Source organism: Mytilus trossulus, chromosome 2 (assembly GCF_036588685.1).
Source record: "Mytilus trossulus isolate FHL-02 chromosome 2, PNRI_Mtr1.1.1.hap1, whole genome shotgun sequence".
NCBI classification, from domain to species: Eukaryota; Metazoa; Mollusca; class Bivalvia; order Mytilida; family Mytilidae; genus Mytilus; species Mytilus trossulus.
The window spans coordinates 36,786,183-36,812,435 of NC_086374.1; the positions used below are offsets into that span (position 1 = coordinate 36,786,183).

At 33.7% G+C, this 26,253-nt stretch overlaps 1 protein-coding gene across 1 annotated transcript in view; it reads left to right on the forward strand.

Moving 5' to 3' along the window:
• The window catches only part of LOC134707117 (uncharacterized), a 102,959-nt gene that overhangs the window by 10,237 nt on the left and 66,469 nt on the right, over positions 1–26,253 (forward strand). The window contains exons 4-18 of the mRNA XM_063566651.1: positions 329–446; positions 819–939; positions 4,435–4,589; positions 12,513–12,626; positions 15,244–15,378; positions 16,639–16,704; positions 17,375–17,440; positions 18,546–18,730; positions 19,057–19,154; positions 20,019–20,155; positions 20,679–20,734; positions 21,314–21,461; positions 21,787–21,863; positions 23,595–23,705; positions 24,497–24,664. Coding sequence (XP_063422721.1) covers positions 329–446; positions 819–939; positions 4,435–4,589; positions 12,513–12,626; positions 15,244–15,378; positions 16,639–16,704; positions 17,375–17,440; positions 18,546–18,730; positions 19,057–19,154; positions 20,019–20,155; positions 20,679–20,734; positions 21,314–21,461; positions 21,787–21,863; positions 23,595–23,705; positions 24,497–24,664 — 1,755 coding nt within the window. The remainder of the gene's footprint in view (positions 1–328; positions 447–818; positions 940–4,434; positions 4,590–12,512; positions 12,627–15,243; positions 15,379–16,638; positions 16,705–17,374; positions 17,441–18,545; positions 18,731–19,056; positions 19,155–20,018; positions 20,156–20,678; positions 20,735–21,313; positions 21,462–21,786; positions 21,864–23,594; positions 23,706–24,496; positions 24,665–26,253) is intronic.

Sequence of the window (26,253 nt, forward strand, 5' to 3'; positions counted from 1 at the left end):
TCTTTTTATGTTTCTGTGCATACTGAAAAGGGAATTTTATCAGAATTATTGTGGTAGTTCTGTTTAGAATATACAATGCACTGTTTGTTGGCTCAATTTCGCCCTACATTTTTCTTAACTTAAAGTTTAGCTAAATAAAGACAATACAAATACTGTTCATTTATTTTTGTGGGTACTAATTTTCGTGAATATTTTCTAATGTTTTTTCAAAATAGTCCATAAAAAATGAAGTAACCATGACTTAATCACACTTGTTATACTATTTGTCTCAATATATGCTAGAAATATAATTGAAAAGTAATAACTGCTAATTTTATATTTGTAATAGAGGTGATGGGTTTGAGGCAGATCATTATGGTCCAACTCCTAGGATGTCAACCTACCTTGTGGCCTTTGTTGTATCTCAGTTTAAATCACAACACCAGACTACATCTAATGGACTTCAGGTACACACATTTATCTTTCAAGAAATTTTTTTTGTATATTGTTGATCCTTGTTGTGTCGAAGTCAAAAGGACTGGACCAAAGTATTTGACTCATCTGAGTCCAGTGTTTCATCATAAATTTGAAATGCATGAAATAAAGTATGAGATTTGTGTAAAGACAATGGTACAAAAAAAACGTAGAAAAAAATCCAGACTGAGCAACACATACCCAACCAAAAAGTGGAGATGATCTTTGGTGCTCCAGAGGATAAGCAGATCCTGCTCCACATGTGTCAACTAATTTGGTCTAATAATTATATATTATGAAATTTGACAAAAAGTTTTAAATGCTGTAGTCTATTTTTGAAATTTAACACAAACCTTCTTTTTAAGTATGGAGTTTGGGCCCAGCCAAATTCAGTCCTTCAAACAACAGAGGCCTTGAATGTTGGTACTAAAGTGATAACTTTCTATGAAGAGTATTTCAACATTTCCTTTCCTTTACCAAAGCAAGGTAAGATGATGGACGTCATTGATAATATTGTCATGGTCATAGTTATATTTTATAGATTATTCAGAAGATCAGTATAAATAGTCCCATTCTTTTAATGCTATTGTTTGTTTGATAAACTTTATGAATTCAATATATTTCTTTTTATGTTCCATTTATGCATTGTGTTTTCTGGTCTGTGAGTCCATCCGTTCATCCGTCTGTCATTCAGGTTAAAGTTTTTGGTCAAGGTTGTTGTTAAGAATTGAACATGAGGTGTTCCCGCTACCGCTCTCTATTGTACACGACGTCACCGTTGTTGTGACGTTAGCTATTGAGAGTTCCAATACAAGTATCATTGCAAGTAGACGTTCTTATTTCTAAGCCTTATTTTGTGTCTGATACAACCACTTTACGATATTGGTGCCGAGACCAGGATGAATCTGAAACTACATTCGATACAAGCAGGACATAGAAGTGCAGTTTCCAGACTGATAAAGAAATTTGAAGACGTTCAGCAACAAGAAGAAGATGGAACCGTGGACACGGAGGATTTTTCAAACGTATTGGATAGTCTGAAACAGAAACAAACAATATTACACAAGTTAGATGAGGACATAGTACAGGAACTGGACGACGGAGATATTGAAACAGAGATCGTTGAAGCAGATGAGTATGCATTTAACTTAGAAGGTAAAATTTGTCAAGTCAACAAATCTATCTTAGTCAAAACTACATCGTTAAATACACACGCAGAAAGTTTTACTCCACGCATAGGAACTACTCAACCCGTTCGTACTATAAACACTTCATATGCAGAACACCAGAACAACTCAAATTACCGTTTGTCAGATTTTCGCCCATCCTTAAGCTCAACTAGTGAATACAAAAAACTACCCAAGTTGAATCTCCCTACTTTCGATGGAGATATACTTCAATGGCAGTCATTTTGGGACTCCTTTGAGACAGCCGTGCATACAAACCCAACCTTAAGCAACGTCCAAAAATTTAATTGTTTGAAATCGTTACTTCACGATGAAGCTCTAAAATCAGTGACAGGTTTTGCACTCACTAATGCAAACTATGAAAAGGCAATTTCCCTATTACAAGAAAGATATGGTCAGCAACATAAAATTACACAAAGGTATATGCAGGAACTTATTGTTATTACGTATCCTAGGGACACACTTTTCAACCTCCGACATTTTTATGACAACATTGAAATTTACATAAGAGGTTTAGAATCACTAGGACAAACTGATGATTCATACGGAGCGCTGTTAGTGCCAATAATATTAAACAAACTACCCGGGGAAATTCGAAAAAAACTCGCAAGAGAATTTGGATCCACAAACATACGCTTGGCAGACTTACGAAAAGGCATATTTAATGAAATAAATATCATGGAAGCTGGTAACTCAACAGACAATCATGAAAATCCTACCGCTACTGCAGCATTTCACACAAACGTACATACAAAACAAGCCAACAGACAAATACACGTAAAGTCATGCGTATTTTGTAAAGAACAACATGCCTCGGTAAATTGTACCAAAGTTACTGAAAAAAAAGACCGCATGTCAATAGTAAAAAGAGACCGCCTATGTTTCAACTGTTTAGAACATCACAACTTGGTTGATTGTAAGTCACTCAAATCATGCATAAAACGTGACAAGCGTCATCACACGAGTTTATGTAAAGAGAATACACAAAATGATAATCCAGACAGTGTAAACGTAAGTACCATACAACACAACTCGAAGGAACCGGACACAATTTCACATTCAGAGGCAACCACAAATGTTTTACTCAAAACTGCAATTAATCCTGTAAGATCAGGACGACACTGTTCAGATGCCAACATTCTTTTTGATGAAGGAGCACAGAGGTCGTTCATCACAGAAGACCTAGCCGCTAAATTACAGTTATCAATAACTAGCACAGCGACTTTAAACTTATCCGGATTTGGGGACAGTGCAGAAAGTACAAGAATTAGACACTTTAAAACTAGTATCATTTATTTGCTAACAGATGAAGGACAATTGCAAATCAGAGTATCGATTGTACCGGAAATCGCCGCACCACTCAAAACGTACATCTGTACAGCCACAAAATTGCCGTATTTATCAGGAATAGAATTTGCTCATCCAGTTACCGCGAACGACAATTTTCACATCTCAGTACTCGTAGGAGCCGATTATTATTGGTCAATTGTAGAAAACCATATAATTAGAGGCGAGGGACCTACTGCCATGAAATCCAAAATTGGTTATTTATTATCAGGACCACTTCACGGTACACCAAGCTACAATAATCAGAAAACATCTACAATGAATGTAAGGATACCCCAAAGGACAGAAGAATGCAACCCGGATAAGCTACAGAAGACAAAATCATTTGGTGTTGAACATATTGACGAGAGGACAGGGAAAAAGAAAGTATTAGATTCATATCAGAAAACATTTATAAGTAACCTTGACAACAGACTTTTCGATGCTTTTTCCCGGAAAGAAGATACACACCTTCACCAGTGAACAAAGAAATTTCAAAATGGAGAAAAGAAAATGTTATTTAAAGACTTAAAAAGGAACCGCAATTATTATATCCACTAGAACTGACAACTGAAGAATATATGAGGACCGCTGAAATACTGCCCGCAGGACAACCGAAGGCCGATACAAAAGATAAAAATGTGGACCAAATGAGACTATCGTATAATTTTATGGACTGTTAACTGATCGTGCTACATTACAGACTGTAAAATAATTTATTTTATTCTTGCTCATTATCAAAGACAGTGAAAGATATTCAAAGTTTTATATTTATCAGAGACTGTAATTCAAAGTGAAATTTTCATAATTTATTTTCATTGTATTGTAATTTAATTCATTTGCGGGCCCCCAGAATGTAAAGAATTGCACATGAAGTGTTCCCGCTACCACTCTCTATTGTACACGACGTCACCGTTGTTGTGACTTTAGCTATTGAGAGTTCCAATACAAGTATCATTGCAAGTAGACGTTCTTATTTCTAAGCCTTAATTTGTGTCCGATACAACCACTCTACGATAGTAGTTTTTTGATGAAGTTGAAGTCTAAACAACTTGAAACTTAGTACACATGTTCCCTTTGATATGATCTTTCTAATTTTTATGCCAAAATAAGAGTTTTTACTCCATTATTATGGTCCACTGAACATAGAAAATGATAGTAATGGGGCATCCATGTACAAAATGTACTGGGGACAAATTCTTGTTAAAATCGAAATTAAAACCACCTAGAAAATAGAAATGCAAGCCATTTTTTGGTACTTACAATTTTTTGGAAATTCTGGTAAATTTGAAATGGCTTGAAGATTAAAGGTTTCTCTTTTGCAGATGTACTGTTTAAGGCCCATAAAATTAGGGAATAACAAATTGGATAATTTAAGGTCTTCTTATGTCATTACTGTGAAAAATGCTAATGACAGATTAAGATGAGAAAAATGGTTTTATCCTAATGGTCTAACATTTACTTTCAGATATGATAGCAGTCCCAGACTACCCTCTAGGTGCAATGGAGAATTGGGGCCTAATTACTTACAGGGAGACAGCCATGTTGTATGATGACAAGATATCAACAGAAGATAATTTAGCCCATGTTACAATAGTGATAGCCCATGAACTTTCTCACCAAGTATGTATGGTGGCAACATATTGTTTTACAGTGGCAAAATTCTTGAAGTTTTTTGCCAAGCATTTTGATTTTTATGCACCATTTATGGGCATAATATTTTCTTGTCTGTGCGTCAGTTCGTTGGTCTGTCCCTTTGTTTGTCTGTGCTAATGTCCATCTGTTTGTTTGTCCATTTGTTCGTCTGTTCATTTGTCCTTCTTTCCTGCTTCAGGTCGAGGTAGTTTTTAATGAAGTTGAAGTCAAATCAACTTATAACTTAGTACACATGTTCCTATTAAATGATCTTTCTAATTTAAATGCCAAAGTCGAGTTTTTATCCCATTTTCACGGTCCACTGTCACTGTCTGAACATAGAAAATGATAGTGCAGATGGGGCATCCTTGTACTATGGACAGATTCTTGTCTGACTATTAAAGAATGTTCATTTGTGGAAATACAAAAAATGTAGTTAAAATTATTTTGGTAAGAATTTAGAAAAAAAATTCCTGAGAAATAATGATGTAATCATCCTGTTAAATTTGTTATTTTATAGGAAATTGATTTACAAATTTGTACTATTGGTATTATTGGTAATATTGTAACGTGTTCGCAAACCGGTGAGAATATTCAAATTTTAAAGTAAATTTGGATTTTATTAGATAAATACTTACCATCATAAATTCTGAGTGTAACCCCAATTGCGTCATAGGTCAGATGGAAAATCCCAACTAAAAATAAACGTATTCTCACTGGTCCGGACATATACCCCTGTTTGCCCATATTCTTCCATTCAATTTCCTCAAGACAGAAAACATAAGGAAAGGGGATGAAGGGGAGGTGGGTGGGACCTATAATTTATGATGGTAAGTATTTATCTAATAAAATCCAAATTTACTTTAAAATTTGAATATTTTATAGCTATAAATACGTTACCATCATAAATTCTGAGTAACAGAATCTAACGTAAAGCTGAATCCCCTGTAACAGAAGAAACAGGAGGAAAGTTCAATCTTTGTGCTGAAACTATAGGTCCAAGAGAGTATAAACTCTCGGCAAAAATAGCCATAGATTGGAGGTAGTGAGATATAAAAGAGTTCTCATTTCTCCAGAAACCTGCAGACAGTACCTCTTCCAAAGATGCACTGTTAAACAGAGCCCAGGATGTAGAGATACCCCTAACATCATGAGCTTTAACATTAAAACTATTTAAAAGTTCTGCCTTAGAAGAACCATAAGCTAAAGATATGCATTTGCATATCCAAGTAGAAATAGTTTTAACAGAAAGATCTGAGATTCCTTTTTTAATAGGAATAAAGAGTCTTGAGTTAGAAACAGAACGTAAACTACACGTTCTTTCCAGATAAATAGAAAGGATTCTTACTGGACATAAAAGTACAGAAATAGAATCGCTAGGGAGTGCAGGAATCACATCTGGTTCTGCACCCTTATCTGGAATCTGATTCTTTGCCAAAAAAGCAGGATCCGTTAAAAGAGTAACAGAAGATTTATCCCTGTTAAATCGAAGGCAAGCATCAGAAATAGAGAAGGCATGGATTTCACTCCTTCTCCGTCCAGAAGCCAAAGCTAAAAGAAAACAGCATTTATAGGAAAGAAACCTTAAATCTATTGTTTCTGCTGGTTCAAAAGGAGGAAGTTTTAAAAAGGATAAAACTAGTCCAAGGTCCCACTTAGGAACTAAAGTTTTTTGTCTTGGTCTTTCAAGACTAAAACTACGAACCAAAAGAGAAATATGTTCATTGATTCCAAAATCTGGGCCACCAGAAATATGAATAGTTCTTGAGATAGCTGATCTATATCCCTTAATAGTAGAGGGACATAATCCTTTGGATTCAAAAAGAAAAACTAGAAAGTCTGCTAATTGTTGTACAGTGACTTGGAAAGGATCAATTTCCCGCTCACTACACCAATCTGAGAAGATTGACCATTTTGCATCATAGACAATGCTAGTGGAGTCTCTGACAGACTTTGTGAGATGCTTGGTTGCTCCTTCAGAAAAACCTCTCTTTCTGAGGCTAACCCTGAGAGAAGCCAGGCGTGTAGATGAAGTTTTTCTGGATTTTGATAAAGAACCTTGCCCTTGATTTGAGACAGAAGGTCTGGTCTCAGAGGTAGAACTAGAGGACAAGCACATGATAGGCGCAGAAGGTCTGGAAACCAAGACTGTTTTGGCCATGCTGGAGCAATAACTATGATCTTGCAATTTTCCCCTGCTATTTTCTGAAGTACTGGGGAGAGAAACCTGAAAGGAGGGAAGGCGTACCTGAACATTCCTTTCCAAGATAGGCTCATTGCGTCTACTGCAAAAGATTTTGGATCTGGAACCGGAGACACAAATGTTAGAAGTTTGTGATTGAGACTGGTCGCAAACAGATCTATCTGAGGTGACCCCCAATGAAGAGTCACAGCTTTGAAAACTACTTGAAGTAGTTCCCACTCCGTGTTTACTGGAGCAAGAGATCTGGATAGAGTGTCGGCTAGAATATTGAGGTGCCCCGCAATATGTCTCACCACTAGATGAACCTGGAGTTGAAAACACAGAAGGAGAATGTCTCTGGCTATCTGATAAAGAGAAGGTGAATGAGTTCCTCCCTGATTCTTGAGATAAGCTACAACTGTTGTGTTGTCCGTGGCCAGAATGACAGACTGATTCTTTAGAGACATTTGGAAATGATTCAGTGCAAACAGAACTGCTTTCATTTCCAATACATTGATATGCTCTTCCAAAAGATCTGGACTCCAGACTCCCGAGATTGTAAGCCCCTCCAGATATGCTCCCCAACCGAGGGTGGAGGCATCTGTGAATAATGTTAGACTGGGAACTTGAGGGGACAGACATAGGCCCCTCATTACATTTTCCCGTACTAACCACCATTGAAGGTGTGGAAATAAAGGCTGAGTGATTGGAATCAATGCTTCCCATTCTTGTGAAGCTGCAATCCATAACTTGTGTAGATAAAACTGAAGCGGACGAATGTGAAGTTGTCCCAATGGAATTACATCTGCCAGAGAGTTCAATAGACCCAGAAGTTGCAAGAATTGACGTGCTGTGACTGATTGAACCGTCAGGAATAAATGTATTTTCTGACATAGTTTTGTAAATTTCTCCTCTGGTGGGAGGACTAGGCCTACACTGGTTAGGAAATGTTCTCCCAGGAAAACAAAGTCTTGAGACGGAATTATCTCTGACTTTTTCCAAGAGATAAGGAAGCCTAGGGACAGAAAACAATTGATGACCAAATCTGTCTGAACCCTCAATTTGATTGGGCAAAATTCCTTGAGAAGGGAATCGTCCAGATAGGAATGAATCTGAATAGACAGGGAATGTAGGTGAGCTATAGCAGCCTGCATGATTTTTGTAAAAGCCAAAGGGGCTGTAGACAGGCCAAAAGGGAGGGCCTTGAACTGGAAAACTTTGTTGTTCCAAACGAAGCGAAGGTATTTCCTGTAAGTTTTGGAAATGGGAATGTGGAAATACGCGTCTGAAAGATCCAGAGAAGTAGTCCACATTCCCGGAAGGATTGAAGCCCTGATGGATCTGTTTGTTTCCATTTTGAAGTGGGGAACAATAAGAAATTTGTTCAGAATAGATAGGTCTATGACTGGCCTCATTCCTCCAGTCTTCTTTGGAACCAGAAAAAGACGGGAATAAAATCCCGGAGACAGAGTTAAGATCGACACCTCCTCTATTGCAGCTTTTTGTAACATAGTGTCCACTTCTACTGACAGAAGTTGACACTTGACTGGGTCTTGTGTATGAGACAAACTTATCGGAACTGCAGATAGAGGAGGTGGGTTCTTGAACTGAAGTGTTAATCCCCCTCGAATTATTGACAGCACATAACAGTCTGAGGTAATTTTCTTCCACTGATTTAGGAAAAAACTTAACCTCCCCCCTACTGGTATTGATTTTTGAGGAACTTGTTGTAAATTTTCCCCTGGGGAAGCTGTCAATAACGTACGAGGGGGCAAGAACCTAGGTACTAGACCCAGGTTTCTTGGAACCCTTAAAACCACCAGAAGGCTTACCTGAGCTTTTTCCTGAGTTATTGGGTTTGTTCTGCGGTTTGCCGTAGTTATTCTTCCTTTTCTTAGCAGAAGAAGGAGGACCACCTGAAGCAGAAGTACTATTAGAACTAGATGTAGCATTAACCGACCTCTTGCCATTAGTAACTTGTACACTAACTTTGACTGGAGGAGGATTTTTGCTGAGTTCCTCTTGAACCCGCTGTAAGGGTAAACCAAACATCTTGTCAGAGAGTGGAGATTTCAGTAAAGAATCTTTCAAAGGCTCAGCTATAGAAATGTTTTCAAGAAACTCTGCTCTTTTTGATAGGGTGCAATTAGCAATAGAACCCATTAAAAGCAACTGAGATGAACCTAAAGCTTTATCCAGTTGAAGTAAGAAGGATCGTACTTCTGCTGGAACAACCGAATCTTCGCTGTTAAGCAAATGTCCGGTTGCAGCTAGAAAATGTTCGGCTGTGCCAAGAACTTGAGAAGCACTACGAAGGAGATTCTCAGTCTTTGACCAAACAGGTTGAGTGAGACGAAGACCATCTACTGGCTTTTTTCCCAATAAAGATGACATAGATTTGTCACAACTGGGAACAAGTCTACCCAGTGAAGAATCAAAGATATCAAAATCCTTGTACTTAACCTGATCAGTAAAGGATGACATTCCAAATCCTGAGATATTGTTATTAGAAACCTTTTCACTAGCAGAATTAGCGATACCTTCATTAATAAATTGTAAAGCAAAAGCCATATGGCCAGATTCAGGAAAAGAATTGTGAGAAGTCACAGGATCCTGAGAAATACCACAGGAAGCCTCAAAAGTTGAAGAAGGTTTCTTCGGCTTGGAAGGAGAGAGAAAAGGGATATGTGCTTCATCCCTCATCAAGGTATACACCTTATCCCTAAGATCCTTCAAGGAAGGAGGATCCTCAGTCTCCTTGGTGGGAGGTTGTTGAGCTGACTTAGAAGAAGGCTCAGGGGCCGTCTTCGATACCTTGGGAGAAGAAGAACTTTCAACATCCTCATCAGTGAGGAAAGCCCTTTCATGACTCCCAGGGGAAACAGAAAGCTCGTCATCCTCCCTCTCATCACATTCTACAGACTTAGCTGGAGAAGGTTGATGAGAAGAAACTCTATTTTCCAGTAGAGTCATACGACTGGATAGAGTATGGAATTCTGCCTTGAAAGACTCGCCAAAGTCTAAAAGTAACTTCTGTAAACCATCCAAAGGTGATGCATGATCAGAAACCTGAGTACCATGTGAAGAACTAGAAGCTTGAGAGTCAGGTAAGGTGGTAGAAGGAGCTACTGCAGAAGTCAAAGATACTGCTACGGGTAGAGCAGGAGCTAAAGGTGGTGCAGTAGCTACCCCAGAAGGGGGACCATAGAAATTGTCCCTATAAGGCCAAAAACCAGGTTGGTTTGGCATAAACCCACCATAAGGGTAAGACTGTGGCCAAGGTGGCTGAGACCATGAGGGTAAAGGTTGTGTGCCCGTGTTGGGAAGCATATACCCACAATAGGATAATGGGGGTCTAGAACCTGGCAAGTTCAAGCCCATAGCTGTACCTGGGACAGAACTAATAGTACCCGCTGAATTAACAGACCTAGATAAAGTATGAGTCACCGAAGTTGACGTAGGTACCCCCCCAAAATGCATGGCCGAACCTTGTGAAAGGGTCGGATAGGTAGCATTACCAGACACCGTTGTCGAAACTCCGGTCAATGTACTGGTAGTTTGGGGGGGACTTAAAGGTAGTGACCCATCTAAGAGATAGTCCGAACCAGGAATACTTACATACGGACTATTCAAATTAAAGTCCATAATAAATTTTACTTTAGTCAAAAAAACACAAATAATTTGTTTAGAAATTTAAACAAAACAAGGGAATATATTTCCAATATAAAATACACAATATATATGAAAAGAAATTAAGCTATTCAAAAAACTAAACACTTCTCTGTTGAATCTGTTTGATGTGCACGTGTGACCGATGTCGCAGATGGAAATTGAATGGAAGAATATGGGCAAACAGGGGTATATGTCCGGACCAGTGAGAATACGTTTATTTTTAGTTGGGATTTTCCATCTGACCTATGACGCAATTGGGGTTACACTCAGAATTTATGATGGTAACGTATTTATAGCTATAAAACCTTTCTTACTACAAACTACCCACCAGACCAGACACCAACAACGAACCAAAGAGAACTTTACAGGAAATATAAACAGTCTGGATAAATCAATATTACTATAGTACTGCTACAATAACAGCATATCACCAAGACATAGTTTCTAGGTCGGCACCAAGTTTCTTTATATGTGTGTGTGTACGTCGAATCTGCTTTTTATATGTAATAAATCTCTTCAAACAACAATCAACAATTAAAAATAGTCCATTTAGGTTAGACAAACAGATAATAATACCCTAAACAGTTACACCAAAAATCAACATTCAGGAAACACAGATTATATTAGCAGCTCTCCATATAAATACATGTAAAATACTAAACACAAATAAACAAGTCACTATTTTCGCAACTCTCTTTTTATATCATAAAAAAATATATAAACAGCCACCCTAACTATTTAAAATAAACGGCCACCTATGCCGAGTTGACGCACCTTTCTCTTATTTAAAGTTAAAATACATTATTATACTTTATTCTCAAAACTTAGAATCTTTGGAAATCAAGAACGCTAGTAAAATTCTGCCTCCGTTTAAAACTAGAAACTGGAACAATTATATTTGAGCGGCAAAAATAGTTATATTGCATATATTTTATGCAATATACAGGAACTTAAACTGCTGCTTTAGAAAAACTGTACCTTGAAAGTTAAGACAAGTTTATTTTGCTGCTATCTGGAACTAGGGACAAGCTGGAACTGACGTAAAAATACTATCAATCTTACGCTAGTGTTGTTATTTCGCGTGAGAGAACTTCCAAATATGGGTGGAAAACAATGACCTAATAAGGAAACTTCCTTATAAGGTTCATATCTTTGCACTAACGTCTTAGATACACGACGTCATACCAGCCCTATTATTGAGAAAAGGTGCGCAACATCGGTGCAAATATATCTCTATATTGAAAAACATACAAAAATATGGTCAAGACAGTCTACAAATTATATTATTTCTCAGCCTTTCCACTATATTTATCACAATAAGTGACTTCCGGTTAAAGCCAAAGTGAAAGTAACGTACATTTTACTACAAGCTACCGGTCATAAAACCATGCTTTCTGTTATTCAGGATCTTACAATATAAAAACATTTATACAATACATAGGTAATTATGACATAAAATACAAACACTCTTTGCTATATTTAATATTACTAAGTACAGTCGTGGTAGAGACATAGACAAACAATGTCAATCCAATTAAATTAAAACATGTAATCTCCATAATTCATAAAGTATTTCACAAGGTTAGCTAAATAGCAGTTCAACAAAATATAGACAATATCAATACAAATTTAGGCAGTGCTATCTGTCAAAAACGTTCCAATATGTTTGTCTTGAGACTATGGTTCTGGGTTTGATTCCAGATTAATACAAATGAAAGTTTTAAGTAATTGGTATTTGCTACTTTTCCTCCATGGACTTGGTGTTTAATAATAAAAGGACATGGAATTTATTGTTAAGAGGAGGACTTGATATAATATTTATGGGTAAGAGGACTTGGTATTTATAATTTTGAGTGAAAAAAGACAACTGATTGTGCAGGTTAAATAGAATAAGTTCCTTTGACATCATTGTTTTTTCTTCCTGGCTGTGCAAGTCATTTTATTTTGCTGTAACCATCAATTAATCCAGAACTGTACTTTAATTTGTAGTACTAGGCCTGTATAACAAATGCTCAAATTTCTTTGTATTTTCCACACATATTGTATTTGTTTTTTAGTGGTTTGGCGACCTTGTAACATTGAAATGGTGGGATGATCTTTGGTTAAATGAAGGATTTGCTACATTTGTAGAGTATATGGGAACTGACCATGTCCATCCCGATTGGAAAATGGTAATCATTTCACTTATTGTAAACATAATATAGTCAAAATCGGTACATGTACCACAAGAAATAGTGGTATTAGTTATAAGTTAGATTTTTCTTCGGTTTTGTAAGAGTCACATCAGTACCATACAAATTCTAATGATGTTATAGGTTAATCCAATGTAAGTGGTCAATTCACCGTTTTAGAATCTAAGGCATTCTAGGTAATGTTTTCAAAAGCGTACGTCAAAACATTATAATTGGTTTATAATGTTATAAACAATGGAAATTCAACCAATGACGTAACGTTATTTTCATATTGGTGTACAAACAACGAGATTATCCATAGTCCTTTTGATTCTGCAAAGGCAAATTAAATTTTAATTTATTAAAAACTGTGCAGAAAATATTTAAGGGACAAAAATTAAAAATGTGCGAACTTAAAAGTTATATGAAACTTCAAATTAAAAAAAACCCTGATGCATATGTTTTTTTATAACGAAATGGCTAGTTTTGATTGTAATACTTCTGTACATTTACTATTTTCTCAAGAAAATCTTATAATTTGTCCAAGTTTTGGAGAAATTTACTTTATTTTTAATTGTTTACTTCAGTAAACAATTTGCTGATATGTTTTCCGAAAGCATGAGGGAACTCGGTGTAACCTTTCTCCTAAACATCCTGTGATTGCAATACACATGGATCTGTTATTGAAATAAACTATTATCTTTTGTACATGTTATACACATACTTAATAACCATGCTTCTTTGTTGATTATTTACTTTAAGGTGACAATTAGTAAACTACGGCTGAAAACACGACAATTAATTAGCTGCCATTTTTTCACATATTAACAGACAGAGAGAAAAAAAAAGACAATTATACGATATGGATACGTTTTAAAAAATGTTAAAATCATGCAAAGAACACTAACATGATTAAGTTTATGATATATATGTCGTTTACAAGTTGCGATTTTGTACAGGTTATAACATGTACAAAAATATTGTACATATTATAACTTGTATGATGCAAAAATACAAGTTACAACATGTACAAAAGTACCTCATACATGTTATAACCTGTACAAAATATTGCTTAAAAATTGTTATAACTTGTACAAAATTTAAAATAAATCTTAAAGAAGTAAAATATACATTTAAATTCACAAATACATAAAGAACAACAATAAATAGGCCAGAACGTGTCTTTTTCTGTAAAGGACAATGATCACAAAGTATCAGAAATATATGTTTCATGAATAATGTTGGCAAAATTGTATGTTCAATGCAGTCATTATGGTTTAAATAAGTGTGAAACTGTTTACTAAAAGCTTGTATTCCCTCAATGACAATTACATTAGATACTAGTAACTAAATTTTTCCAAAAAATTTGAGAAGGATTCTTAATAATTTTGGGAAATACTCCTCCATCTCAATTTTATAGCATGCAAAGACAAAAACAATGTCTTATATGCTTACTATAAAAAGCAAGAGAGAGAGAGCTGAAATAGTTTTCATTGGACCGCCCTTCATTATCAATATCTTTGGATCTACTCTTTAACATTTTTGGCCTTCAGCATGACTTATGTAAATTTATAACTCACTTTTTGTTTATAAACTATAAGATCATTGCATGAGGCGAACGTCATTTTGATGTTTTAATTTTATATTATCCTCTACTTTGAAAGCATTTATTTGTAGCCTTTGGATGTTGTCTGCTCCATTGGCGGGTTGTTGTCGTTAGACACATACCCGAATTCAATTCCCAATTTTTTTGTAGACACATCTATCCTGGATATCCTCCTCTGTCTTTTAGTGTCAATTAGAATGAAAGTATTTTACTATTGCCTTCAAAGTGGACACTCACAATTATAGTTCATCAAATACAGACATGTTCATAGATAGTCATCATAAGACATGTCCTAAGATATGTATCTTAGGACAGGTCTTACCGGGAGTGCTTCGTAATACAGACCCCTGGACATTAACTGTATCAAAAAAGGACAAAACACACTAACTTGAAGGAATAATAAAAAAGTTATGAAAATGTTATTGAGGTCAATATCATCTGTTGGGATAATAGAAAAATATCCTTATTTTTAGATTTTGTACAAGTTAAAACCATTTTAAAGCAAAATTTTGTACAGGTTATAACATGTATGAGGTACTTTTGTACATGTTATAACTTGTATTTTTGCATTATTCAAGTTATAACATGTACAATATTTTTGTACATGTTATAACCTGTACAAAATCGCAACTTGTACACGACATATACATGCATGCATTGGTTCAAGAATTGGATGACCATTAATTTTCACAAGTCACTCGTTTCATATGCCTTGAACTTAGGTAGATCTAAAGATAAAGTTACCAGAATTAAACTGGTTTTCCTATAAGTCACAACTGGTATCAAAATATATTTTATACACCTTAATAAAGTTAAAATATTCCATAGTTGTTTGTTCTACTTAGTAGAGGACCCTCACTTTGTTACTGATATGAACCAACCAAAAAACAAAACTTGCTAGTTATTTTTATTTCATGTATTTCTGAGTTAAGTTTTTGTCAGTTGTTGGTAGACATTTGTAATTTTCTTTACTTATATTGTTAGTGCTTTTATTGATTATTTATTTTACAGTTTGACCTTTTCCCAATCAGTGACATGTATGATGCTTTTGAGTTTGATAGTGTAAAATCTTCACATCCAATTTATGTTCCTGTAGAAAATCCTGACCAGATCAATGAAATATTTGATAAAATATCTTACAGTAAGGTATGTCTAATAGAAAGTGTTGTAGATCCAGGAAATATTTGATAAAATATTACAGTAAGGTATGTCTTATTTGGCAATGTCAGCTTGATCAATGAAATATTTGATAATATATCTTACAGTAATTTATGTCTCATAATATAAAAATCTAGGTATGTCTATATAGAAATTGTCAACCAGATCCATGTAATATTTGATAAAATATCTTACAGCAAGGTACGACTATATAGAGTGAATTTACCCCAAAGTAGGTCATCAGGTGCAAAAAGTGTCAATTATGACGAATTTGATCCTAGTTTTTGATCGTGAAGACCAAGGGATGCTGTAATGGGTTTTCAGCTGCAGCCTGCAAGTAGAATGGACCCCAGGAAACACTTAACCACAACAGTTCTAAGTTCGGGTTTACACTATTTTTTGGAAGGTTCAGGCCTCTGAACTTCCTGTGTAAGACACCCAAGGGAAGCCCACCCCTCCTGAAAAAAACAGTTTTATTCAATATCAATTTTCTAAGTTGATATTTGAGCTCAAAATGCACCTGAAACATATGAAAAATGACAATTGGTATCCTCAGGTTGAGGGAACATGCATTATTTTTGAAACAAGTATCATAAAGTATGGAGACCCATTGGTGCTAAATAACGGTGGTTTGGGTAAGCCTGTCATATGATGGTCACTGCATGGTAAGGGTTAAGATTCAATAAAATCGAAGTATCACTGCGTGAAAAAGATTTCAATGTTGTACAGAGTGAGGTCTTCACAAAGCTTAGTTAGCAGTATTTCTAGGAATAACATCATGCTTTACAATTTTCTAAGAGCCAAATCTTTCCAGCTGTAGAAAAAGTGGGGAAATTGAAGAACTTATTTTCATAATTTTTTTTTGCAGTTAAATTTCGATGTTTATAAATAACCCTACAATCATTAGTGAATGAATTACCTAAACCAACTTGACTTGTGATTTTTATAAACTTAAACCAATGTAAAATACTGGTGACAGGGGAGAATAAGATTTTTCTTTTTTTTTTTAAATGGAGATTTGGCTTGCTTGTGAAGATTTCATTTTTTTGGGGGGAGAACAATTGGAAACTACTCTCAATATGTGTAGAGTTGATGTATATATATGACTATATATAATGTTAATCGTAAAGTCTAAAGTAATAAAATGCAACATTCTTAGTATATAATAAGGGACAAAGGGATACTACTTGTATTAAGATAATGTTTTTTACTAGGTACAGGATTAAAATTCAGTACTTTTAATTATAGGGAGGATCAGTGATACGGATGATAAGATATGTTCTTGGAGAGGAAACATTTAGACATGGGCTTATTGTAAGTATATAGATGCAGGAGGAAAACAGAAAATCAGAAAAGAAACTTAATGTCATGATAAAGATCAGCAATGTAATTGACAAGTAGAATCTTTAATTGTTGATTATATAAAAAGTGTGTCAACTGTGTCAAAACATTTTTGTCTTTATCAAGATTTATGTTGTTGTCTTTATTATCCTGTTAAGATTCATAATATTTAAATACAATTTGGGGTTCCAAGTAATTTCTGTTTAACTAACTATTAAACCAGAAAAGGAAGAAATTCCTTAAACACAGATATAGACATCACATTACTGAGAATGAAAACAAATGTGACTCTTTAAGATTTGTTATAAGCCCGTCTTTTAGATGGGACGTATTATGGTAATGTTGTCTGTCCGTCCTTCTGTCTGTCCGTGGTCCACACTTCGGACAATAACTCAATAACACTTTCACCAATTTCCATGAAACTTAAGTGAATTGTTTAGCGCTAAAGCGCAGCCCTTTATTTTTGTTCTGTTGGTTTTCCTGTTAAGGAAAAATTCAGTGCTTAATACTTCCCTACACTTATATATTACAATGTTCAGTGCTTATTACTTCCCTACACTAATAAATTACAATGTTAAGTCGTCTTCAATATATATTTTAAAATGATTTCTGTAAATGCATCAGTTAAGTGATTTTTTTTTAGAAATACTTGAATGGATTGAAATACCAAAGTGCTGTACATGATGATTTATGGAATGCTTTACAGAAGGTTTGTTTTTCATTCTTCCATAGAATGTCTACTATTACTTTTTTGCAATGGGTATCATCAAGATTTTGTAATTTAGAAATTCTAATGCTATTTTTTTTGATTGGATGACAATCAGTATCAATTTCTTTATCTCCCTGTCTGTAACTCTAGAAGCCTAAATTTTGATTTCTAGAATGTTTTGATATTTGATTTCTCCAATAGTGAGCAAAATAAAAACCTCACATTTTGCACCTAGTAATATTCTCTTTATAAAATGTTATTGCATTCTGAGGCAGATAAAAAGGCAGTAAAATGTCCAGCGGTTGGAGTTTGACACTGGAAACATATCTATGACGTCACCTAGTTAATTTGCTAAAGAAGATAATATCATTTTGCACATTTTTTTTTCAATTAAAATTTGCAATGAAATAGTGACTAAACTTGAATGAGTTTTAATTTTGCATTAGAATAGAGATATATATATTGTAATTTTGACACTAAACAATAAAGTAATACACATTGTATTATGCAGTTGGTGAATTGTATTTTAATTTCTTTTTTTATGTTAAACGATAATTTATGGATTTTACCTAGCTACTTCTTAGTATGATTACAACTTTTTCATTAAACACAATGACAAGTAACAAAACTGTAGCAGCAACTCCCTTTTGGAAAATGAGATTATGTAATCATGCATTGGTATATAGAATGTGTCCTTAGTACAGTTGGTGTGTGTTCCAATATTTCATGTCAGAGTCAAATAGAACAATTACTATACATATTTATCGGTAATTCGTATATTTTCCCTTTGATCTTACTGCCTAATATTTTCGAGTATCAACATACTGGCTGTATCACTGAAAATATTAGGCAAATACATTGCATGAAGTCATATCATTGCGTGACGTCATAATTACCGATAAACAGAATGATAGGTAGTTTCGTTTTTGATACTGACTATATCATGTTGAATATCTTAACTCGCCCTAACGGGCTCGTCCAGATATTCCACGTGATATAGTCAGTCAAAAACTCAACTACCTTTTATTCTATATATATCTATCCTCACATTAAGAACGTGTCTCTGTTGTAAATTGATGTGACATAAGATGAATATCTATATAAGGTTGCTGAGGAGGAAGGGAAAACTATCCCATATACTGTGAAGGATATTATGGATACATGGATACTGCAAATGAACTATCCTGTTGTCATGGTGAGGAGAGCAAAGACTGGTTTGACGGTGGAACAGAAAAGATTTCTTTTTAACAAAGACTCGAACACAACTGAAAAATTTCAGTCTCCATTCAAGTAAGTTATATGAACATAAAAAGGAAAGCAAGTATTTTAACAGCAAGTATTAGAAATATGGTTTACAAGCTGCATTATCAACCAATTTAATTTATTAATTAGTCTTCTACAGAGTAAGGATCATAAATGTTTCGAAATATTTGGGCAGAAGACATGTTCTTTAAAAAAATAGGCAGTGATAGGCTGCCATATTATACAGATAAGTGTTTTTACATCGTAAAAGTTTTTGACGTTTATGTTACATATCACTTTGTAATGGCCATATTTATTACAAAAATAATGCTTCAAATTGAACAAAAATGTTTATATTAAGATTTTAATTACAGCTACATATGGAAGATACCCATCACATATACTACCAGCAGTGAAATGAACTTTGATAAGCCTGGAGATAGTGTTAAATGGCTTACTACTCAATCACAAGGTTAGTTCATATGTAGCTTATAAAATTTGACAAGACCATTATGTTACAGCTTTCATAAAGTTTTAATATTCCTTAAGGATTTCTATTTCTATTAAGGATTGATAAAAAATGGTTATACAGTAAAACCTGTCTTAATGGTTACCTAGTTTCAGTGGTCACCCATCTCTAATGGTCACTTTCATACCATTCAAATCTTTTTCTCTTTATAATTATACCCCCGCTTAAAAAAAGGGGGGGTATACTGTTTTACCTCTGTCTGTCCTTCCGTTAGTCAGTCCGTCCGTCCCATGAATATTTTTCGTCGCATTTTACTCAGGAACTACAATACAAGGATTTCTGAAATTTGGTTTCAGGGTTTATCTAAGTCAGCTATACCGTGTGATGTGTTTTCAGATTGATCACTTGACAACTTCCTGTTTACCGAACACTTGTATGATTTTACACATGAAAGCCAAGTTGAAAATTTTCATCACATTTTTCTCAGGAACTACAATAAAAGGATTTCTGAAATTTGGTTTCAGGATTTATATAAGTCAGCTATACTGTGTGATGCGTTTTCAGATTCATCACTCCACAACTTCCTGTTTACCGAACACTTGCATATTTTTACACTATTAATATTATCCACTTGTGGTGGGGGTATCATCAGTGAGCAGTCGTTTGCAGTTTCACTTGTTTAAAACTTTTCAGCCGTTACCTTTCTAACATTGTCAATGCTCACCTTGTTTTTGTATTGATTTATCATTTCAATTTTCAAAATATCCATAAATATTCAGTATACACTTGCACCATGAAGTAATCTATCTAGATATGGTCCACTGTTATAGTATTCAAGATTGTTACAGTCTAATATTAATTTAACAGAAATAGTTGACCAGAAGATACCTACCTCAGAGAACAGTTGGTACTTATTGAATCTACAACAGTATGGTGTCTATAGAGTAAACTATGATATAACAAACTGGAATGCACTCGTACAAACACTGAAATTGGATCACAAGGTATAAACATGTATAAAATAGAATTTTAATATATTGAAAATGGGATCCCAACGTACATATGATGATGAACATGCATGCACTCTTATACTGAAACAAGTTACATAGTTTATATAAGACATGACTGTACTAGATCACTACTAGCCACATATAACACAGGAAACAAGGTCACACATACACTGAAAGAAGATTACAAAGTAAAGGTATCTGAAGCTCAACCATACCTGAAACGAGATTACATATAAAAAAGAAGATGTGGTATGATTGCCAATGAGACAACTGTCCACAAGAGACCAACATGATAGTTTACATTACACAAGTTCATACATACACTGAAGGTATATCACATGTTTAAAAATGTATTATAAAGGACTAGAAGGAACTTACACACAAAGTTTTAGCTGATTTTTGATATGTGAGACTACCATCATGTTTGTGTCCACATGTGTTTTTATATTGAAATAGAAGATTTTCAACTTTTTGACACATCTATTTGTCAGATATAAAAAGTTTCTCTATTTTTCAGAAAATTCCAGTTGTCAACAGAGGTCAAATTATAAATGATGCTTGGAATCTTGCAAAGTAAGTTATATTGTAGTTTGAATTTTACACAGATATGTATAATTTGACCATATATTTACATGATTAATCTTGTGCAGATTCTCATCTTTGAGAATAAAAGTGAATGTTAAAGAAATAAGTCCTCTGTTATAATTTAAACGCCTCCAGACTAAAAATGTCGGTATACTTCAAGACATTCAATTCTAACCTTTGTAAATAACAATTAATTCTGGCTACATTAGAATTATAACAGTGAAATTTTAACTTTCTATTTATTTAGTTTGTCAAATTCTGACAATTTACTATAGAAAAATAAACTAATATTGCATTTTCCATATCCCTATGCACTATTATTTTCCATTTGAATGTTTTAACACTTTTTACTTAATGGAATTCTCTCTCCCCCTCATTTGTTTGTACTATTAATTATCAAGGATAAAAAAAAAAAATCTAAAAATTGTTAATGCAATTGATATTGCTCAGAAATTTATGCAGGAATGTAATCTAAACAAAAATGTGATTATAAATTAATAGGAAATATGAATAATGAGGTCTTTATCAATTAAAGTCAAACATATTTACAATGCAATTTATTTATAGGGCTGAAGAGCTGCCAGTAACAATTGCCTTAGAGACACTGAACTATTTAGAGAAAGAGATGGATTATGTCCCTTGGGCAGCTGCAACAAGAGAACTTGCATATGTTGATGACATGTTGTCTAAAACGGAAACATTTGGGGATTTCCAGGTAATTTTGTGTTCTTTTGAGAAAAATTATTTTTTTAAGTTTACAATTGTAAGACTATTGGTTTTGCAGGCCAAAAAGATTCTGGCATCTACCCTTTAATTATCACTCATAAGTAACAAAACTGTTATCTATCCAATACTTAGGAAAATCTTCCATAAATCAATTATTATTATGTATCACAGCTCAATTGCAAATATAATAAATTGGTTCCTTTTAATTTTTATAATCATGAAATATGTACTATTTAAATGCTGCATACTTTACTCAATACATTTTGAAATGGTTGACAAATACCTTAATAATTTAGGAATTTTGTATGTTTCAGAATTTTGTGAAGACCAAAGTTTCAGCACCATTTAATGTACATGAATTAGAATTCTCAAATCTGACACATTTGGAAATGTAAGTGCCTTTGATGGTGATGTTATATCTGATTTTCATATCAGAAAGCTTGTTTTTCTAGAACCACATTTTCGTTTCTGTAGCTTTACTTTTGATATAATTTAGAACATCAATGATTAAAAAATAATTCATGCCAGCCGTAGATTTGTTTTCATTTAACCATGGGTTGGGCATTTATATTGGATTATTTTACACTTGAGCGTAAGCAAAGGGTAAAATAAGAATATAAATGCCCAACCGATGGTAAAATGAAAACAAATCTATGGCTGCCATGAATTATTTTGATTCTAATAGGACACATTTGGTAATTTTGTTAACTGTGAAAGCCCTATACCTTCAATACTGTTTTGGCTGTTCCCTTTACTCAATTTTGATAGTATAAGTAATATTATATTATTCTATGATTGTTTTCTTTTAAAACTCATTTTCACTTATATATTTTCTTCCAATGTAATTTTATTTGTTCTGAGGCGTACAAAGTTACAAAGTTTCAAAGTTTTTTTTATTGTCAATTATGACGCCCAATAATTTGAGCAGTACAATTAAGTTCAATTTCATACAAGTGATTACATATTGATTACATTGATTATTTAACAATTAAACAAATTCAAGTCTTTTTCACCCAAATAATTTCTGCAAAAAAGATGAATATATATATATATATAGTTTTACAATATAATATAGATGGACAAACTACCGGTGACTAAACTGTATCTAGAATTGATTTTCTCTATTTGAATTAAGTACACAATAATAAACTTACTTTTTTAATTATAACATTATCCTCAGATGACATTAACCATATTAATTTTGATTTATTTGGGAGGCTTTTAAAGTTTTTGTTAACCTTATTTAAGTAATCTATATATTCAGATCTTTTATTTTCCAAAACAGGACACTGAAGAAAAAAATGAATTTCATCTTCAACTTCAGTGTTACATAATTTACATATTCTATCCTCCACTTGAAGCCCCACATATCTGCCTCTTTCAATTTCTAATTTATGTGCACTGACTCTAAACTTAGTGAGCAGTCGCCTTTCATCCTCATTTAAAATTAATAAGTATTTTTCCATATAAATATTTTCTTTAAATAATCTGTAAGTTCTTAGTTTATTTCCATGCTGTTTATTTTGTCTATCATTGTAAAGTTCAGATTTCCAAACACAAGAATATTTCTGTTTTAATTTCCGGTAAATTAGTGATTTTAAATCCATCTTTGAATTTTTAATTTTTACAAGAAGCTTTAAAAGGCCCAGTATTTACATTTGATTTTTTGTTTACTGAAACATACTTGTGACTTCATCTTGTTACGTTGCCATGCCAAGACAATATCATAGTATCGTGGAATTTTCGTTTTATGAAATTTTACCATGAAAATTGAAATGGACTATTTGTTTGTTTTGCTGTAGAATAGAGATACATATATTGTATCTGAGTATTGGCCTATGTAAACTTGAGGTTTTAGATGTTGAAAATTGAGAATATTTGGTAGTATGAATAAGTTGATTGTAGCCCAGAACAGCCTTTGTTTTGTATTACTGCATTTGCACTAAAGGTAGATATATATTGCGATTATACTGGTTGACGATAATAGGTAGTCATATAAGAATACGGATTTGTTACAGAACATTTAGTAATATCCCAAATAACTGCCACGGTAATAATATAATTTTGAATGGAAGGTATTAAAATTTAGTAGTTTTCCATATCACTTCATCTATTTATACAGATATGCAGTGAGAACATTTGTAGGAGCAGCCTGTTCATATGGAGAAGAATCTTGTGTTTCACAAGCCAAGACATTGTTCAATCAGTGGATGAACAATCCAGATAATAATGTGTGAGTTACTGCTTCAGAAAATCATAATAAGGATACATAGTACATTGAAACATTAAGATAATTTCACGTCTGCATAAAGCCAGAACCAAATATATGGTGACATATAAAATTGAGAATGGAAATGGGGAATGTATCAAAGAGACAACAACCCGACCATAGAAGCAGACAAATATATGTATCTTATCAGTTCTCCCACAGTCTTTATCACTCTGCTCAGCTCTGAATAAAATTGCATTTCACGACTTTGTGAAGTCAAATATGTTAACAGGCCTTCATAACTTATAGAAGTAAGAACTGATTATCAGGTAAACTGCATATTGATATTGTAAAATATCAGCTGCTGGACACAATAGGAAGGCTTTTTTTATCTCGTTCACTGTGTTCACTAGCCAAAAAGCTTCATATTGTTACTTCCCATCTGATCTTTTACAATATCAATATGCAGACAACTTGATAATCAGTTCTTACTTCTATAAGTTCATCTTTTTGTAAATTGGCCACTTTTGATATTGGAAAATTTACTTTTTGCATGTCTTTAAGTAATTGCTTTTTCACAATCAGAAAATGATGAACTCTTGAACCACATTACATTTTTGTTTGTGTTTATATTTCCCCACAGTCCATGTTACATTGTAAAATGCTTAAAATAAACAGCTTATATATAACATAAAGGTATATATGTATAGGGGAAATAAAGCATATCGCAAAGTAAATAGCATGGAGAGATTGTAATTTCTTTGTTTAAAAGAAATGTACATGTATATGGTATTTCATGAAATATAATATTTTAGGATAAATCCCAACATTAAAGGCACAGTTTATTGTACTGGAGTGGCTCAAGGTGGCATAGAGGAATGGAATTTTGTTTTCAATCAGTACAAAACAGCCACAGTGGTATCAGAAAAGTCCCTTCTTCAGTCTGCCCTGTCATGTACCAAAGAAGCATGGATTATTAACAAGTATGTCATTTATGGAGAGTAATAAACACAAAACATGGCTGTTCTGTGAAACACAAACACTCTTATATAGCTCAGTAAATTCTAGAAAAAATATTTTTACGCTATTGTTTAGTGATTATATTTCAGTAATAATCATAAATTGAAAGGAGTATTAAGGTAAGGTTTGCGTACACAGAGAGATAACTCGAATTCAAATAATTGAAAAAAGGAGGGACCCGCCATTTTGAATTGCTTTGATTAACCAATGTTTGATAACTACAATATTATCGAAAATAAAACAACACCTACCTCAAAATTGTCGTTTTGATGAAATTTTATCAAAATTTGAATCATACAAGTAACGTTATGACCGTCAGTTTGTTAGTTTTCATTTATATGACGTCACGTTCAGCCATAACGGTCTTTGTGCAAAAACAATTCATGAAGTTTCGCGGAGTTTTATTTTATTTCATAAATGTACATTTTTATGCCCCCGCCGTAGCAAAGGGTCATTAAGTTATATCCTTGTCTGTTTGTACGTTGATCCGAATGTACGTACATGTATCATAGTGTACGTCCGTTTTTACAAAATTGGTTTCCATACTCTAACTTAAGTCTTCCTCAACCAACTGATATATAAAACTTATGCACAATGCTTTTTGCCACAAAAACCACAGAATAGATTTGAATTTTGATGTCGTCACCTTTACAGTTCTAGATTTATGAATGGTCGGACAAGGGATACCCTTCTCCATTCTCCCGTCCCCTTTCTCTTGTCTCCCGTCATAAAACCAAAAAAAAACCTAATGTATGGAAAGATGATTTCAATAGAAATCGGTTTAATATATTGTGTTTTTATGGCTTGTCCCCGTCTTGTCCTTTCACAAGATAGAAGTGTTGTTTATTCTGCTTCAAGAACGCCGATAACTTTTTCACTGACTGTTAAGCTGTCTTTTTATTGAATTTGTAAGTCTGATGCACACCGTTTCCGATTTTTATATAGCATGAATACAAATTATAGAAACCCAGGCTTGAATGAAAAATGGCACATTTTTATGACACTTTTAGTCAATTTAGTTAATAAATTTACATAATGCACCATGTGTTTTACTTATAGAGGATTAATATATAAATTTTCAGATATTTTTATTGCATAATTTTTACGAATGACAGAATGTTGAACTTGGTCTTTTCCTCAAATACGCACACAACCCACACGTTTACATCATTCGAAATGTATTTTATTTTTATCAATGACTTTTACAACTGACGGAGTGTTCTAATAATATTTTTTTATGGATGCATTAAGACACAACTATTGTATTGTGTCGTCCTGAACATGCCTGAAGTATTTGCCACTGGACATTTTACAAACTCTAATAAAAAAAACTTCTATGCATATCAGTCAACTTTGAATCAATTTATCTAAAACAAGGATAGTAATATGTGTCTACACATGCACGGACTCACTATAAAATTCGGGAAATTGTTAGTTTTTTAGTCTTTCTCCGTATATAAGAGATCATAATAAAGTAGTGACGACGCTCGGAGTTACTTCATGAGGTCGTTTTCTGAATTTTTCGTTTCTGTTCTCCAACTTTAGTTTGCTT